General features: G+C 37.3%; 1 protein-coding gene across 1 annotated transcript; it reads right to left on the reverse strand.

The window, feature by feature from the left end:
• Positions 1–321: 321 nt before the first annotated feature.
• Positions 322–17,871, reverse strand: LOC108231132 (caM kinase-like vesicle-associated protein). Its single transcript, XM_017408014.3, has 11 exons — positions 17,646–17,871; positions 7,120–7,259; positions 6,895–7,026; positions 3,725–3,799; positions 3,505–3,643; positions 2,788–2,908; positions 2,609–2,684; positions 2,382–2,518; positions 2,209–2,287; positions 1,982–2,069; positions 322–1,727 (listed from the first exon to the last, which is right to left on the reverse strand). The coding sequence occupies exons 2-11, from the start codon at positions 7,212–7,214 to the stop codon at positions 1,425–1,427; spliced, it is 1,245 nt and encodes a 414-aa protein (XP_017263503.1). The 5' UTR covers positions 7,215–7,259; positions 17,646–17,871; the 3' UTR covers positions 322–1,424.
• Between the last annotated feature and the right edge of the window lie 390 nt (positions 17,872–18,261).

Below are 18,261 nucleotides of genomic sequence, written 5' to 3' on the forward strand. Positions count from 1 at the left end.
ATCCTCGATACAATTTCATAGCATAAATTTGCAATGCAGCTGTGGTTTGTCATCAGGTATAAACCAAAGTGATCATGATATTGATGTCCTCCCTGATCTGATCTAATTTTTACTTCTTGGATGGTTCAGAATCTCCTCTAACCCTCAAATTCTTTACATCCATTTTTGTGCATTTGTAAACATGATCTTCTTTCAATGCAAGTAATTTTCCTTCTACAACCCTATGCCTTCTTACTTTTTATAAAGCACAGACATGCTGTTACCTTACTTTGTGTCACATCAGATAGTCAAAAAAGTTTTAGCAATTTTGATATTGCTCATTTTATTTATCCACAAGCAATGTAGCAACCTGTCAGCTCAGCTAAATGTTGCTTAGTACACAAACGATAAAAAATACACGTCTACACACACAATGTAAATATACATGGTCGTACAGTCTATAGACTCTACAATAAACTCTTAATTTATTAATTACAGGTTACAACACAGCTAAAACATCACGCCACACAGAACATTTACACAAAGTGTATTTTTTTAAATGAAGTTTCAAAGAAGACAGAATACGAGAATTGATACATCAACTGAGGACCCCCAAAACAGAAGAGTTAATAAAACAGCTAAAACAGTTTTGTGATTTCAAGAAGCAATTTAAATTAAGTTTAGAAACATGGCAGCAACAAATGTTAAGGCACTTTAACTTAAAAATGGCTATCTTGTTGCCTTAAAATTCTAAGTTGTCTAAAGTTGTAGCTACTTTTCCAAACCTGCAAATATCTGTTGTATTGAATATATAACTTATATAATCTTTCTTAAAAAAAAATACTTATCTTCCAATCAAAAATATGCACATAATAAGATTGTCATTTAGCGTTGCTATACTTTATTTTGGAGCAAAGATTTAACTCACATGTGCTCAAAAGATCTTCTTTTCTTATTTTTTACACGTTTTCTAAATGAACAGTAATATGATAAAATTACTCTTTTTTTTCAACTCATAATTTTAAGTCACAAGAGATAAAACTCAAATTTCTAAATTCTAAAGCTAAAAAGTAGCAATTTGTTGAGGAAAAAATACATCTATGTACAACGAGGCAATGAACGAAGATGAGAAATTTCACAAAATTACGCCATGAGAGAGAAATTACCCGATATTTGTTCTTACAGTTTTCATGGAATAGGAAAATCACAAAAATAAGCTACTTTGCAGCAAGCTTCAAAGTGACCTGTACACAAAATAACAAGAGAGAGAGTGGAGAACACCATCAATTGATCAGTAGCAAAAGATGAAAAGTTTGGTGCTGTAAAATAACTCTGCAAACTGAGGATAGTTGGACAGCACAGACACAAAATCATGATGCCAAATGTATTTGCTGTACATGTGCTCGTTGGTTGTAATGGGTCCTGTTCGTGTGTGCGATCGGTGCCTATTCTTTCCTCTCTGGCAACATTTGTGGAGCGTCGCCGTTGCACCGCGCCTGCTGCTGCTCGTCCTGCTGGGCTGCGGCTTGCACTGCGGGCGCAGGGACAGCTGCAGTCTGTGTCTCAGAAGCCTTTTCCTTTAGAGCGGCCATTAAGCTTGCAGCCATACTGATGCCTCCACCGGCGGGCGCGGCGGGAGCACCGCTGGGTGCGTTGGGGTCAGCTGCGGCCCCAGCTGATGCACCAGCAGCATCGCCCTGATCAGACGCTCGGAGCCTTTTCATCAAGGTAGTCACTCTCACGGCTTTCTGTGAGGGATTAAACCAATAACAAAATGATCTGAAGTTATAAGATACTGTAATATATTCCCTAAAGTAAACATTGAAAACATATTAAAGCAGTAATAAAATCCAACCAGTGCCATAATGATTAGATGAAACACATCTCCGAGTAAAGTTTGATTCTATTTGTTAAAGCTGTATAATAAAGAATATAAAATACCTGTTAATAAATATAATAAAAAACAACTTATAAACTGTATTTTATGTGTTAGAATTCATACCTTCCATTTGGCTTTGGCAAAGTTCTTTTCGATTTGTGCACAAACTCCATCTTTGATATTCTTATCTGAGGCAGCGTTTCCAGAAATCCTGAAAAAAAGGAACAGAAGAAAAAAAGTTTTTTTGCATATTTGACTCAACAAGCCTTATAATTCAAATTATGTTAATGGAGACATTTATATTTCACTCTTTTCCATCTGTCTCCCTCCTAATTCTTTTCCTTTTTTACCATTCGTGGGCAATAGCTTCCTGTGCAGTCAAACGCTGATCTTGGTCAACATCCATCAAAGATGCCACCAAGTTCTTGGCTGTAAAGCACGAAAAATGGTCAAATGAGCTATGTCAAGGATATGCGCAGACATAGACATATGCCTAAGACATATGCCTAAGACAGTCTCTTACCAGAGTCTGAGATATCGTCCCAGTATGGGGAATCAAACTCGTAGTCCCCGGACAAAATCTTTAGGAAGAGGTTCTTATCACGATTATCAGAGTCCTCTTCATCAGAGTCATCATAGAAAGGAGGGTTCCCGGATAAACTGTTAGGAAAACAATAGATGTTTTTAGGTGGAACCCTCAGTGAGACACTTCTATCAGATAGATATAGTCAGCTCGAGAATCTGTCTTACAGTATATACATGATGACACCGATGGCCCAACAGTCCACGGGTCTTCCATATCTCTGCCTTCCGACCATCTCTGGGGCTAAAAGCAAAGCAAATGTTTTGATGAGATGCATGAAAGACACTGAATAATTAGTTCGTTTGTACTTAAAAGTTGATTAAATTACCAGTTAGAAATGACTCACCAAGGTATTCTGGAGTCCCGCATGGGTCCCTGATGAGTCCGTTCTCCAGTTTTGCCAGCTGGAAGTCACTGATAACAATTTTGGAGTTCTTCAAACGGTTATAGTACACCAAGTTCTCCAGCTGCAATGAACGCAGAAGCTTGTGTTTGTCAATCAGCAAAGTACAATAGTTCAGTTTTGTACAAGTGATTAGAGGTTTGCTCATACTCTGAGTTGAGTTTTATTTATTTCGTTGTCAAAAAAAAAATGTTTGGTGCATCTGTTTCTTAAGACAGGTGTGCAGGAGAAGGAGGAAAAAAGTAAGAGGCTGAAACTTTTTTTGACTGCAGCAGTTTGATAACTTGGACTTTGTCAGGCAGACAGTTTTGATCAAAATCTAGTGATGGATTAAGAGATGGTTGTGAGTGTCTGACCAATCAGATCCAAACATTATAGGGCAGTAAAAGCTACATGTCATTTACAGCATTCATTTTATATGTGTACCAAAGGAAATAAAAAAAAAAGATCAATTATTTACCAAAAACAAATTTACAGAAATAAACAGAGAACCACTCATCACAACTTTCCAAAATGCAACCCACAGCAGAAGTTACACAGTTGTTGTTTATAGAATTTAAAATAAATCCATTTAAAGGTGATGTTTTACTGAGTTTTGTTTGGGTTTGTCCAATGATGAAATGCTCTTGTTTTTCACCAGATGTCAGCAGGGAAACACACCTTAAGGTTTCTGTGGACAATTTTCAGAGAGTGCAGGTAAGCTACAGCCTCCAGAACCTGCCTCATGACGTTGCTGGTGTCCCTCTCCGAGTAGTAACCTTGATCCAAGATCCAGTCAAAGACCTCTCTTCCCGTTGCACTAAAAGATAAGATATTTATGTTTGAAACACCACTTTTTTTTATGAAGACAGGCATGCAGAAATGTCTTGATATTACTTACAGCTCCAAAAATATGAAGTACTCTTTCTTAGTTTCAAACGCATCAACCAGCTGAAGGATGTTGTGATGTTTTACCCTTTAAATAAGAACAAAACAATTTGATGTGGGTAAAATGATGGGATTAAGTAACAGGTAAACACAAAAACACAATGCTAGATATTTATGACGGTTAGAGTACAATTGATAAATGAACCAAAGCTTCAAAAACACAGCTCACATGTCATCAGGTGAAATTTAAAAGCACCACAATGGTTGACAGTATAGATAATAGGAATGTTTTTATTTTGTTAAAATATATTTTTCTTAGTGGCCAGGTAGATGAATACGGAGTTCTGTAAGAGGCATGTCGGGGGAAAAAAAGATTCTCTTGCAGTTTTTTTTCTGGGTTACTTTACAAACTCAGTAATAGATCAGACACATACCATTGAGAGGTTCATAGACTTTTATTGTGAAATTGGCCTTAAATATAAAGACATTCAGTCAGTGCTTAGCAAAATGAATGATTTTCACATCAGTGAGACATTTGAAAAGAAGCCTTAATTCACTGGGACACAGCTGTAGCAAGGATAACTTTGACCTGGGGGATGTCCTGGAGCTGTTCGAGGCTATCTCAGGACAGAAAATGGTCACAGAGCACTTCTTTATCCCTGCTCAGCCAGGCGACACTCTGGACTCTTACCCGGAGGGGGAAAGCTCCGCAAATCAAAGATTTGAACACTGGAGGCGTTTTCTAGTTCTGGTTGTGCTTGTTTGCCGACCTGAGAGACAAGAGGAGTTTTTGATGATGGTTTTCTGAACAAAAGCATCCTTCAGTTTTGCTGTTTGGGACTTATACAAAATGTAAAATGTAATAATTTCTTGTGTGTACAGTGATGACAGAAGGTGTGCAGATCCAAGTGTAAGGGAGAAAACATTAACTGTAATGTGTTTATACAAATATTATACTGCTTTTGTTTTTTTTTTAGAGAGACGTGGAGACAGATGTTCAGACAGGAGGGAAATAGAAGGGAATGATATCTGGAACATATGAATATAAACAATTCTTTTGTTAATACCACAATTTACTACTCTATTTAAGTTAACATCTATGCATTTTCCTTCGCCTATGTCTGTTATCTGTAACAGGATGAACTGGATGACTCCCACACCACATCAGGCCATCAGAAAACAAGAATGTGCAGACAGATGTGATGTCTGCACTGCCAGAACTCTACAAAACAAGACTCTTCCTTTCACCTGCTGATAAGGAACTCTGCAAGGACATATGTGCTTTTCCACAAAGCACACCATGTGATCCTGATGTATATAAACTGTGCAATATGTTGTTTGATGACACCCAGCGATCCATATCAGGCGGTGAACCTGTACATATGTCTAAGATGAACATATCACTGCAACTGTGGGAAAACCAAAACAAAAAGAGAGATAGAAGGAGAAAGACAAACAGTATGACCAGCTATGATTTCTAAATAATTAGTTTTGTCATAAAGCTCCCTCTCAGAAATTATAACGCTGTGAGGCAACAATGTTAACTTCCTGCCTCACAACTGTGTTCTCCAAGACTCCTTTCAGTTCAGGTAATTGTAGACTGGTTCTTGGAAGGACTTATCACAACATTCATGGCACTATTAAAGGTTTTCTGTATGTTCTTGCACTTTTATTTTAGATTGATGTTTGTAATACGCTATAAATGAATAAAGAACTAGAAAAGCTGTTCTGCCTGAAAACTGTGTGCATGCTGCAAGCAGAAAGCTGTTGGTTGAAGCTACTTAAGAAGTTGAATTTTTCACATAAGTGACTGTTGAAATGTTGTTATAAGGTAAGATAGAAGAAGCTGAACATGCCAAAAATACCCTAAAGGTGGCAGCATTTGAGCAAGAATGGCAGAACAGAACCCCTTCATTGATTTGTACTTTAACAACATTGTAAAAGCTGAAGAAAGAAAACCTGAATACAGAAAAGAAATCACTGTAGGGCAGTGGTGTCTAAACCTGGTCCTGGAGGGCCACTATCCTGCATGTTTTAGTTGTTTCTCTGCTTTGACTCACCTGATTTGCTTCTGCGGAACAAGAGCAGGGGAACATCTAAAAACATGCAGGATAGTGGCCCTTCAGGACCAGGATTGGACACCACAGCTGTAGGGTGCATGGTAAGCATGCACACAGTATGGAGAATCAGAATCTTAATAGTGTGCATGTTTTTATTAAGAACAAACATGCCCGCTTCAGGAATCAGCATGATGAAGACACAGTTTGCCTGAGAAAAAGGATTTCTTTTCAGTAAACATCAGCTGTGAATACCTGAGTTCAAACATACTACACATGAAAGTGAAATATGGGAAGGAAACAGTACACCCAGACATGTAAATAATGCATCCAAAAAAGTGTGTGTGTGTGTGTGTGTGTGTGTGTGTATACAGTATATATATGTCTATATGGACAAAAGAAAGGATGTTTATTTGAACTGGTTCCCAGTGCACACATTAAATTATATAAAATGAAGGCTGCATTCTGGATCCGTAGCTCTTCATGATGGATGGGTGTTGGCTCCACTACTCCAGAGGTAACTCAAATAGCACTGAGAGTTAACGCAAAAGGATTTTGGGAGGGAATGCAATAGTATCTTTTTTCCCCCGACATATCCCATACGGGGCTCCGTTGATAAATAATGTAGACAGTGTGTTCTTTATTTTTTCTGCTCAGAACTTTGTTTTGTTCTTGGTGATTAGTAGCCACCATGACAAAAAATCCTTTGGCAATAAGTGAACTCTTGCTAGAGATCATACAAAATCAGATCTGGGAAAAGATAAAATAAAGATTTCAAATGGGAAGGAGGTTTATTTTACGTGGTTGTAACCCTGGGTTGTTTATCATTTTTCTGTCTGTCAGTGGATTCAGACAAAAGTAAAGTCATTCTTGAAGAAGTAGGAAACTGCAAAATGCAGTTTTATGTAATAAAAAGTCAGGTTTATAAAAAAGAAACAAAGGTATAGGTTGTATTGCACATGTAGTGTGTATCTCTGACAGCATGCAAGGTATTACAGGATATTTAGCTTCTGCATCACATTCTGCCCTCTTTTTTTTTCTTTCACACCTCATTGGTCACCACATTTTTCTCAACACAAGGACGGTCCTGCAGACTCCACCTTAAGACTCTGAATGTCTTACTCACATCTTTAGGATCATTATCTCATTCTTGGCAGCTTTCCTCACTTTCCTTCCGTCCTTTTTGTGGAACTTTTTACATGTGTACATTTTCAAGGTGTTCCTGTCCTTCGCCCGGAATATCTCGCAGAACTCCTCTCTGTAGAAAAAGCACCGCAGACATTTGCCGTACTTTGCATGAAACCCCGCCAGTGCTTCTCACCAGAGCTGACTGAAACGTAGATGTACTCACGATTTAACAACTTGTCCAAGGTCATATTTGTCCGTCACCTCGGAGGGACTGTTGTAATCCTTCTTCTCCCCAAGTGTGAGACAACCAAATGGCATGGCAGCTTGTGCCCTAAACCAGGGAGCGTCCTGCCACAGCACAACCTGTCAGCAAGGAGGAAAATGTTAAGAAAACGAGTGCAGCAGAGACTCAATTCGACAGACACCACAGTAACCTGTAGCTATGGTTTTTAAATATACCATCTTAAATACTAAAGCTGTGGAGTACAAAACCTTCTTGAATGTTTTATTCACTTCTTTACTAACAAAACAAAAGAAAATGTTGCTCTGTGATGCACTTAATGAATGCAGTAAATCTATGCCCTCATGCATAAGGAGCAATTTGGACTCATGATCAATTCCTTCTATAAAGTGTTTTCTTTTTTTTTTTATAAACACGTCTGAGAATACAATCGGTGGATGTAACTGAGCATGCAAGGGCAAATTATTTCACATTATCGCAGGAGCAACACAACATAAAATTGACTAATTTTAATAATGCAACCGTCTGCAGCGCACTTGGAGAGGCTGTGGAGCTTGTTTCTCTCCGTTCTGCGGAGAGTCGACACTGTACTGCAGCAACAGCAGGAGATGCTGCAACATTTTCATTTGTCTCCTTCTTACAGTAAAGACTGCAAAAATGAACTAAAGCGGTAACTTTTGTCTACTTTTCTGAGGGTTCACGGAGGCCGAAGAAAGCTCTTAACTCGCGAGCCTTGAAAGAAAAAAAAAAAAAAAGGCAAAGATTTTAGCATTTTAATTTCAAAGTCAGCAAAGTTTTAATGAATAGCGTACTTTCCTCCACCGTGATCACATTCTCTCAGGTACAACTTCGGCTAATGAGGAGAACATAATTAGGTACATGTTTGAGAAAATAATAAAAGATTAATACATGTAGCACATAATCATATATTAAATACTTTGAATAATATAAAAAGTGGTTTATATAGTTTATTGGTTGGTATTTTTTGGATGATGGTGCCTGAACAGAAGAGAAAAACCAACCTTAACAGAAAGAAAATTATTCGATTAAGTACATTTAAATGTTCTTCATTATATGATGCTAAAATGACAAAAACTTGCATCTGCTTTTGTTTTGCATTATAAACTGAAGGTTTATAATAAAGTAACAATCATTTCTGTCAGATGAATCAACAAGGTTTCTTTAAAACATGGTTGTTTTTAATTATTCTATATCGATATGAATGTTAACAGCAGTTTGTCATAAATGTTTGTTTTGTAATACATTACTGTAGCCTATAAAGGTTTTCAGAACAAGAACTGTGTAAAAAATCCTAAAGCACAACACATTTTGTCTCCTGCTGTACATACATTTTAGGTATCATCTGAAAAAATTTGCATTATTATAAAAGTATAAGTTAATAAAATATAAAGTATATTTGTATATATAAAACTGAACAATGGCCTCAGTTATATTAGGACTTGTTTGTTTTAAATCAAAACCTAAATGATCGTCACATTTTGATTAATTCCTCGATCAGCTAAGCTCCGTGTTCGAAGTATCACAGCTGACATTTAGGTAACAAGTTGTATCTAATAAACAGAATATGTCTACATTTAGACAAGAAAAAGTGTAATAGATGAAATCTGTCCAGATAAAATGTATTTTTTTTTTGACACGTTTCGTTGCCACTTTCACAACCTGGCTGCCAAAAAAACCTCAACAACTATCACAAATGTGGATGATATAACACAGAATGACTGGCTATAGCATGATTTAAGCACAAGAACCAGCTTTAATAGGAAAGCTGATTTTTGAATTATTTATGGCCCGCAGGCATGAAAGGTGAGCATTCATGTTAGTTGCTTGTGTGTGTGTTTGTCTGTCTGTTAGCAAAACATCTTGTGAACCCGAGGACTGATTTTAATGAAATTCACAGAAAGTCATCATTGGCTGTACATCTATAACTGATTAACTTTTGAAGACAACATGTTTCAAGATGGCTGCAACAGCCAACTTACATTTGCAAACACAATAACGGCTGTAACTCAGTCAGTTTTGCAGATATTAAGCTAAATTCAGAGCATGTAACTGAGAATCATCTCAGTTACATGCTCTGAATGTGAAGAGACATCATGAGATTTTTGTTTACAACTTTGGCATTAACTTTTGGAGTCAACCCCGTCTGTCTGTTAGCAAAATATTTCAAAAACTAATTAATGGATTTTATTGAACTTTTCAGAAAAGTAGTCATTGGATGTAAAGCTTGCCACTACAGCTAATTGACATTACCAACACAAAATGTGGTGTAACGCAGACAGTTTTGCAGATATTAAGTTAAAATTTGGCATGGTAGTAGCTGAGAGTCATCCCCTTCACATATCGTGTCCTCTTGCAGATCACACAAAATTTTTGTTTAGAACTTTGGTAAACAAGGCAGTAAGCAACATGTATTTCTTCAAAAACTGCTAGTTTCATTATTAGATGCATTTACAAGGTGATTTATTATTTATAGTTAACTTAAGATTCAAATATCAAATAATTTCTTGTGTACTTAGCCACAATTGCGACTTTGGACATCTTGAGTTGATTTCACCAAAGGTCAGCGATTAACAGCTAAACGTTAGCGCTCACAGATAGCGCCTGTACGGAAAACCGAGACTTTTTTCTTTTCTTTTCTTTTCTTTCTTTTTTTTTTTTTTTTTGCAAACCTTACTAAGGAAACAGCAGCCAATGTGGAAGAGTGGGAGTACAGAGATTCTGACTGTCTGCCTCAGTCAAGACCAGAGGCAGACATTTCTCCCAGCGATGGCATCCAGAGGCTTGGAAACAAAGTAAATGTAGTCCACAAACAGGAGCTTTAAGAGTAAAAATAACAACGTGAGAACGCACGTATGACATGAGCGCACTGCCTCATCACTTTCTTGTCTGTACTGCAAGAGACTAAATGTAAAACTGAGATTTATTTTGTAATTCTTTTGAATTTTGTCCCCTTTCTATGACTTTCCTTCCAACATTTTCTAATCTTTGTATTGTAGGACAAATTATTACACGATTTCTTTAAGCGTTTTTTTTAATCCTTTCTGCTTTAGTCCCATAAATCCAGGGTGTGTGGCTGAGTACACACAAAAAAGGGGATTTTTCAGACATTTTCAGTGAAATCACTTTATTTTGCTCCGTCATATCAACAAAATGTAACAACACTGATCCAGGTTTTGTCTAACGTTCTTTGACGGAAATGCAAGAAAATTAGAATAATTAATCTGCATAATTTCTCATTTTTGTACTTAAACTTCATCTTGCAGAATAGTTGTCATAAAAAATATATTTTACAACTGGCAGCCAACTTGTCACATGTTATAGTTATATATTCATAAGTTCTTTTGTTTCTTCTTGGCATATAATGTTTTTTCTTGCAATTCAAGTCAAAATAGGTGAACTACCCATTTAATTTGATCTGTTTATTATTCGTTTTAGAAGGATGTAATCTGATGTGAAGATGAATTCAAGCAACCCAAATCCTGGTCACAATATGTGATAAAAAGTAAAGCACTTCTTGCATCTTTTCTACTTATAATTAACTTTACAGATTACAGTAAAGTTAAAGTTCACAAATTATATTTATAAGGTTTACAGTTGAGGTTCAGTTGAGAGTAACTAAATCAGTCATCCCATTACCTTTTATTATTCCAGACAATGACTTACACAAGGCTAATTCATTGTGCAATGTGCACAATTTAAATATATATATTTATTTCAGCAAATCTGAGAAGAAACTATTAACCCTCTCAGGCTCAAATTAGGTTTTAGTAACAGGAAAAATCAGATATTTGGGGAAATTATCTGAGTAAAATAAGGCTCATAAAATATGAATGTGGAGTAATTAGGTATATGCAATTTGCTGTTGCAAATCTGCAACGTCTTCTTTGAGAGGGTTAAAACACACAATTTATTTCTTATTGCAGAGCTCTGGTTTCAGCAGTTTTGTAATTCAGAGAACAACTTGTTTGTTCAAAATGCAGGATGCACCAAGATGAACCTTTTCTGTTCTAAAGGAGGAGAGCTCTCTGTTCTCCTTTCTGACTGGAGGACGGGCAGCAATTGAGTGATGCGCTCCGGATAAATAACATTGTCTGCATCCATTCTGCATCATCAACATCCAGAGTGCTTTCAGGTTTTCACATGCATCATTTTAACTGTGCTCTCCATACATCAGAGATATTTGTCCTCCTAATCCATCCCTGTTCTCTGAGACTAAAGGCCCAGCAAAATTAAATCAACACGCATCAAAATATTTAACTTTTGGAATTAGCTAAAGAAAAACTAAGATAATGTCAACTCAGAGTCTTAAGCAAACAGCATCTCACATCATTCTTAACTGGGAACTTATAGTTTTATTCTGTTTTTCCCTTCATCATTTCACCAACGCATACGTCAGAAAGACAAACGATACTCGAAACAGCAGGCATTATTAAGGGGGAGTGCTGATGGTAGGCTTTTTTTTTCTTGCAATAATCAGAATCACGGTGAATCACAGATCCACACACCTGCTCGTGGAAGCTTAACCAGCAAGAAGCAAAAAAAAAAAACTCAACTGCAAGCAGAAGAGAAAATTTTCTGAGAACTTGTTTTTCTTCTCCTAAAGCAATTTTAGAGATTAAAGGCTGTTCTTCAGCAAACAGAGGAAAGGACAGAAAAGGACCTTGACTATTGCTGAATCAATGGTGTTTTATTTTCACCTTCTGAGAAATCTAAATGAAAGGCTCCTGTGTAAAATGTTAAGAGCCGTTTCAAATGAATACTGTTGCAGATTGAGAAAACTGTGGACACAGTTTGAAGACTATAGATGAAAACGATTAAGTCAGCTAAATTTCATATAAATTAAAAGACAAATTGTCAGCAGTTTGGATTCTTTATTAATTCTTTGCTTCGTTGCATAAATAACAGGAGGAACCTTGACTAAAGTGTGAGTGAAATGAGTTATGCCAAGAAATTCAAATAAATTTGACCTGAAGTTTCACAACCATGTAGCAAGCTGTCATTTGAAAACCATTTATTGAACCTTAGCTGCAGTTCAAAGTATCATACTTCCAGCCAGCAGTCAGAGGAAATGTTACAATAATACAGTAAATATTCAGGTCATTATATGACAGAGCAAAAACAAGCTGTTTGGGGATGTTACATTAACCCTCTCAAGGAAGACGTTGCAGATTTGCAACAGCAAATTGCATATACCTAATTACTCCATATTCATATTTTATGAGCCTTATTTTACTCAGATGATAATTTCCCCAAATATCAAATTTTTCCTGTTACTAAAACTTAATTAGAGCTTGAGAGGGTTAACCTTTTACAGCACTTAAGTAAAGGTTCTGAAGACTGAAGACGTTTATTGTCAGTTTTTGTCAGTTTCCTTTACACGTCTGAAATAAACACTAAAGTAGGCTGAAATAAAGAAAGAAAAACACTTAACTCCAAAATAGAAAAATAGATCAAATTAAGTGAGTAATCAAAATATAAGCTGCAAACAGTTGTGCATTGGTGTTACAGCTTCAAAATGTGCAAATATTGTTTATATTGTGTAAATATAATGAGCAAATGCCACATTTTCACAGATATGTACAGATAAAGCAGCAGGTAAGATAGAAATGTTCAATATCGCAAATGAGCAGGTCAGTTATTAAAGAGCTTTCAGATATGACAGTTCTGTAGTTAGTTATTGATTTAAAAGCCTTGGTTTTGTATCGATTTAAGATACTGATTTTGAAGGAACATTATATTAGAAAGCTTCCATTTGTGCAACGAGGAAGGGTTTGATCTATTTTTATTTTTTTTTGGGTGTGTGCACATTGTTATTAAGCAGCTTAATTGCAGAATTATGAAAAACTTTTTAAAATACGTATCTTTTTATTTATTTTTTTACTTTGTGAATAAACAAAGCTGACAGCTGGATAGACTTTATTTTATAACCATAACCACAGCATGGCATACTGCAGCTCGGACAGCCGGGCAGATCGGAGGATTCTCTTTCAGAGAAGCATCACAGTCCTTATATTTATCTTTTTTTTTTTTAAAGCAAAAGTAGGACACAAAATGACATAACGAACAGACATTATCTTCACAGATGAACATGTTATCATAGCGGTGAGAGGAGTTCTGCCTCCGAGAAGTTGTCTTTGGGTCACTGTGACAAAACCACTGATAATCATGATACCTCAGTCATATTTGCAATTTTCAGCCTCAGCAGTACCAATTTTTTTTTTTTAAGTTGCGACACAAAACGAGCTGAGCCACTGTGACTGTTGAACAATCAAATGTTTTGCTCGATGAGAAAATGTGCATAAATTAGGCACAAATAGTTTTTTTTAAAAACGTAATCAGGAAATTGTTTTTCTGTGGCGTCATATCCCAAAGATAAATCCCCCCCGCTCTAAAGTGACAGCAGGTGTCAAGGTCTCAATAAGAACAACAACAAAAGAAAAAGTGAAAATATTATTTATAAACTTAATCAACAAAATTGGGCCAAAAAGCTCCTGAAAGCAGACTTTAAACAGGTTCCACGAGGAGCTGAGATGAGAGTGACCTTTTTATGGAGCAGAGAAACGAGCCCCTGGCTGAAAGACTAAAGAACTAATTGAAGTCCGATGCAGAGGCAGCGTGTGCTTTTCATTAAAAATGAACCGCTTGGACCTTTTTAGGCTGAAGATGGGCCGAAAATCAACTCCCACACCTACTGCCAGTGTCTGGACCATGTTTCATCAAGCAGTAGAGACAAGAAAAAAAAAGAAAAAGAAGCATTTAATAAGGCCATGATCTTTTAGAAGGACAATTCAATATCACAAGCACCCGAGGATTTCACTGCTTACCAGAAAATAATCGTACATGACCGAACAATGGCCTGGTTCTGTTTTATTTGTTTATTTATTTTTATCTGGCTGGAATTTTAAGGATATTAGCCGCGGACGAAGAATGCACACCTTCCTGAACATCCTTCTGGAGGATGTTGCTGCTGCTTCTGTATAGATTAGAAAAAAGAAAATCTGACAATCTCCACGTGTGGAAGGCTTTTGGAAGCTATCGAGAGAAGAAAGCTGAATTTGTAAACTGAATTGAAATGTAAATGAGTAAATTAGAGATTTAGAATAAACAAATTAGCTGCTGAAAATCAAAAACACAGTAAGGTTTCTTCATAATTCAGCCTGTTAACAGTTGCCTAATAGTTGTGCACAGAGATAAAGAAGATTTTGGGGGTTTGAGCTCCTTTCATGCCAGTGTTCTAAACAAACACTGGGAGGACTCTCAGCTACTACCACATCTAATTTTAATTCAATTAAAAATCTGCAAGTTCATGAGATATTAAGCTAACAAACAGACAGAATTGATGGTAATATGACAGATTTCTGCTCATTAGCTGTGAAACTGACCTCAGTTTATTGATCTGTTTTTGATTGTCTCTCTCTGAGGAACCAAGCAAAGCCTCCCGAATGTTATTCAGTGAAGTCTTCTGTTATAGTGCTTGTCTGAGAAGAACTTAAAACTCCTTGAGCAGGATTTGCATCAGGTTATAACTTAAGGCCTCAGTCGGTCTGCCAAGCATTTTGATGCCTCTTCTTGCTCCTTTCTGTACAACAGCCTGACGAAAGTGGGTTCCAGAAATCAGTATCAGGTTTTGGAGTCAACTTTGAGTCAACTTTTAACCTAAAACAAAGTCAAGCTTGCATGTCTTTAGGACAGCAGCCCATGACAGTACCAGTCCTCCGTGCTGCTGGGGCCTGGACAGACTGGACTCCTATACGTCCGTTGGAAAAGCTTATCTATCAGGAGTCCCTCTCATCTCATTAAAACACAAAACAACGTGTCTTTTATGTCCTTATTATAAACAGTCTTATAGCTCAATGGTGGTTTGGCTTCATCATTTTTCTTTGGCCATATTTCTGTACATCTGGGTTCTTCTGGCAAATCGCACCTTTGAAATGTGACTCCTGCTACATCTACTTTCTTTTTCCAACTGATTTGCTTTTAATATTTGCCTTTTTACACAGAAATCCTGGTTGATTGTATTCAGTTATCCCAAGGGTGTTTAATCTGTCTAAAATGTATTATCTTTTAAATCCTTTTGACCTTTCTGTAAGTTAAAAAAGACACAATTTTTGCCTGTGCAGGACATATGAATAAATTAAATTTACTGATGACGGCCCATCTTTATTGGAGAATGTGGGCCAAGAAGTGAAAACTCTACTCTGTTGCAAAGTTGTTTTCCAAAAATATGTTGTTTATGTTTTTTTTTTTTTTTTCATGTTGCTATTTTAGAGTTGGATTGTTGGTCAAAGCTATGAGAGACAGTGGAAGCAGGCCAGAGCTGCGGATTTGGCCGCAGCACAGCCTCTTCAAAGGGACCTGCTTGGTGGCGTGGGGCAGATGGTAGTGATGATGTTTGAGCCAAATTCATAGCTCTTAATGCCTTATTTATTATTCTAATGTCCTGCTTTTCAGCTATAAACGCAAAGAATACATATGTCGCACATTTGGAGTTTTTATTTCTTCTTAAGGACATTCATTCAGTTTTCAAACGGGCTTTATCTGTTTGGAGTCAGTGGGAAAAGGGGTTGGAAACTATTCATCCAGTCACCAGGTGAGAGATGAAATACACTACTTGTTTTCTATGACGGATCAGCTTTGGCGGCCATTTTAAGTTGAGTTGACCTCAAAAGTTCATTTGTTGTAGATGTAACAGCTGGATAGATCCATTTTCTGACAACTTCATTCATATCCGTTCTGTGGTTCACAAGATATTTTGCTAACAAACAGAAAAACAATTGCGCACACACAGGCAAATACATTATCCCATTAGGAAACCAGAGTACATAGAGAAAACCTGAACAGGCAAAGGGAAAACATGTAAATTTTACACACTCAGACCCTCTTGCTGTGATGCAACAACTTCCAACTTCACCACACCACCGTTCCTCCATTTTCCAACAACATTATATCAGAAATAAACCAGAGCAAAGTCTAATGTTTCCCTTTTTTCCCATCTAAAAGGCCACAGAGGCGGAAACAACTTTCTGATCAGCGTGAATCAGCCTTCTTTTGTGCTCCGTTTTTCCTCTGCATCGAGTCGACCATTCATCTCCTTTCTCGAGCATCACTGGCTCATCTGACCAGTTTTTCTTCTGATGTTGTTTTGTTGCCATGGTTTCCAAGTGCTACAGTATGCACCAGAGTACTGTCTGTGCAGAACAGCTCTCTGTGTTCTCGTTGCCATCACCGGGCCAAGACAGCTGCCACTTCACGAGGCTGCCACGGAAACAACAGAGTTCGCACAAAAAAAACAGCCGAACAGTCAGCGTGGACGGCGTCCAAACTTAATAAGCTGTCGTGTCGTCGCTCATTTTACCCACGTGAATCCAACATTACGTAACAGGGTCTCAGTTATCTGACAGCTTTAACTTACCAACCTGTAGGTGAACGCCCAGTGGAATAAAACGTGACACAGGTGTTCCAGTCAGGGCAAAGCTCGTGCAAACAAATATATTTATATATCACAGAAAATACACTTTTTAAACACTCCATTCAGTGTTGAACACTTTTGTTCCAATTAATATTCGATTACTGTTTTGGAGGAAGGGAAAACAGACACAGACTAGAAGAAATGTAAAGTATGTTGCCGATATTTCACCTGAAGGGACTTGATTTTGACCATGTTGGACATTTAGAAAAAAAACAGTTACGGCCTCTTAATAATCAGTGAGATTTTCACTAAAACACGAGACACTGTCTACCTCATCTGACCTGAGTATAGGAGAGCTGATCTAACTTCTGTGCATGAAATTAGCTGCAAGAGTGCTTCGCATTATTTTCCCAATCCCAGCGCTGGTATTCTTTACAGGAACAGAGTTTCGTGGCTTGATTTATTCTGCAGGAAAGGCAGTCACTATATTAGATCTCTTCTCTGGGCAGAAGTGTTCTGACATGGCCACTTATCCTCCCTCTGGAGAAGTGATGGTTTTAAGCACCATCAGTGTAAGTGAGGAGAACTGGATGGGTGCGAAACGGTGACGAGAAATGACAAGAAGCCAGGAGGACTGTGTGACTGAGAGGAGCTTAAAATGAACCCAGAAGAGAACGGCTCGAGGACGTCTTCAACTTGTGTCAAGTTTGTTTTGGGTTTACTTCTTTTTTTTTTTTTTTTTTTTTTTTGAAGCAACTTATAAAACTGACAGCAAAAGTCATTAAAACAGATTTGTGCTGCGGTCTATAAATGAGACAGCATCAGAAATGAAGGAGATTGACAGCTTTTCACACATTCTGCTCACGCATCTGCACAAACTGCACTGAAGCTAAAAAATACAAAAAAAAGATCATATTCCGAGCAAAACCTCTCGTTGCCACAAAAGTTTTATCCTCCCATGTGATCGCATGCAGTTGTTAAATAATTAAATTCTCCCCATCATTTTAGCAGTGTTCATTAACAATATTTGTTTTTTGTTTTGTTTTTTTCAAACCAAACTCAAATCGCGCTCACTTACCTTTAATGAAGTAAACTGGTTCTAATCAGGACTCCTGCTCCTTTTTTTTGTCCTCTCTTGCTTCTATTTGTGTTTATATTTTTGGTTATTTATTTTTTTGTTGTTGTTGTTTTTGGTGCGGCTTCACTTTGCTCCGATCTTCCACCGCAGCGCGCTGTCAGACAAATGTAAGCTCCTCGAACATTTCCAACAAGTCAGCTTATTCACCGGAGTGCTGTTACGTGAATGTATGATGGTCAGAACGGGCTGCGATGATGCAGGGAGGAGGTAGAGGAGGAGTGTGTGTGTGTGCGCGCGCGCGGGCGCGTGTGTGTGTGCGCGCCGCTCCAGCGTCTGATTGCGCCTGCAGCATTGCATCAAATGTTTCCACATCGTCGTTTCTTTTCTTTTTTTTCTCCAACTTTTGTTGGTGATGTTCACACTGCTCAACTGGAGGGGTGGGGAGGGGAAAAACGGAGTCAAAAGATCATCTTCTTCCTCCCCTCCTTTACGCAAAACTCTTTCTCTGGTTTATGTTTAATATTATGAGCAACCTTTAAAAAATTATTTTATTTCGTTTAAAAAATAAGCAATTTTTTGGTACCATATTACAGTTTGATTTAATAATCAAAACAGA

The sequence above is a fragment of the Kryptolebias marmoratus genome, linkage group LG4 (genome assembly GCF_001649575.2).
Source record: "Kryptolebias marmoratus isolate JLee-2015 linkage group LG4, ASM164957v2, whole genome shotgun sequence".
Classification (NCBI taxonomy): Eukaryota; Metazoa; Chordata; class Actinopteri; order Cyprinodontiformes; family Rivulidae; genus Kryptolebias; species Kryptolebias marmoratus.

Excerpts from the sequence above, each read along its gene's own strand:
- LOC108231132 (XM_017408014.3), bottom strand. The coding sequence starts at position 7,214 with ATGCCATTTGGTTGTCTCACACTTGGGGAGAAGAAGGATTACAACAGT. Across the intron at positions 3,644-3,724 it reads TACTTCATATTTTTGGAGCT|TGCAACGGGAAGAGAGGTCT; the intron begins GTAAGTAATATC and ends CTTATCTTTTAG. Across the intron at positions 2,685-2,787 it reads CGGGACTCCAGAATACCTTG|CCCCAGAGATGGTCGGAAGG; the intron begins GTGAGTCATTTC and ends CTTTGCTTTTAG.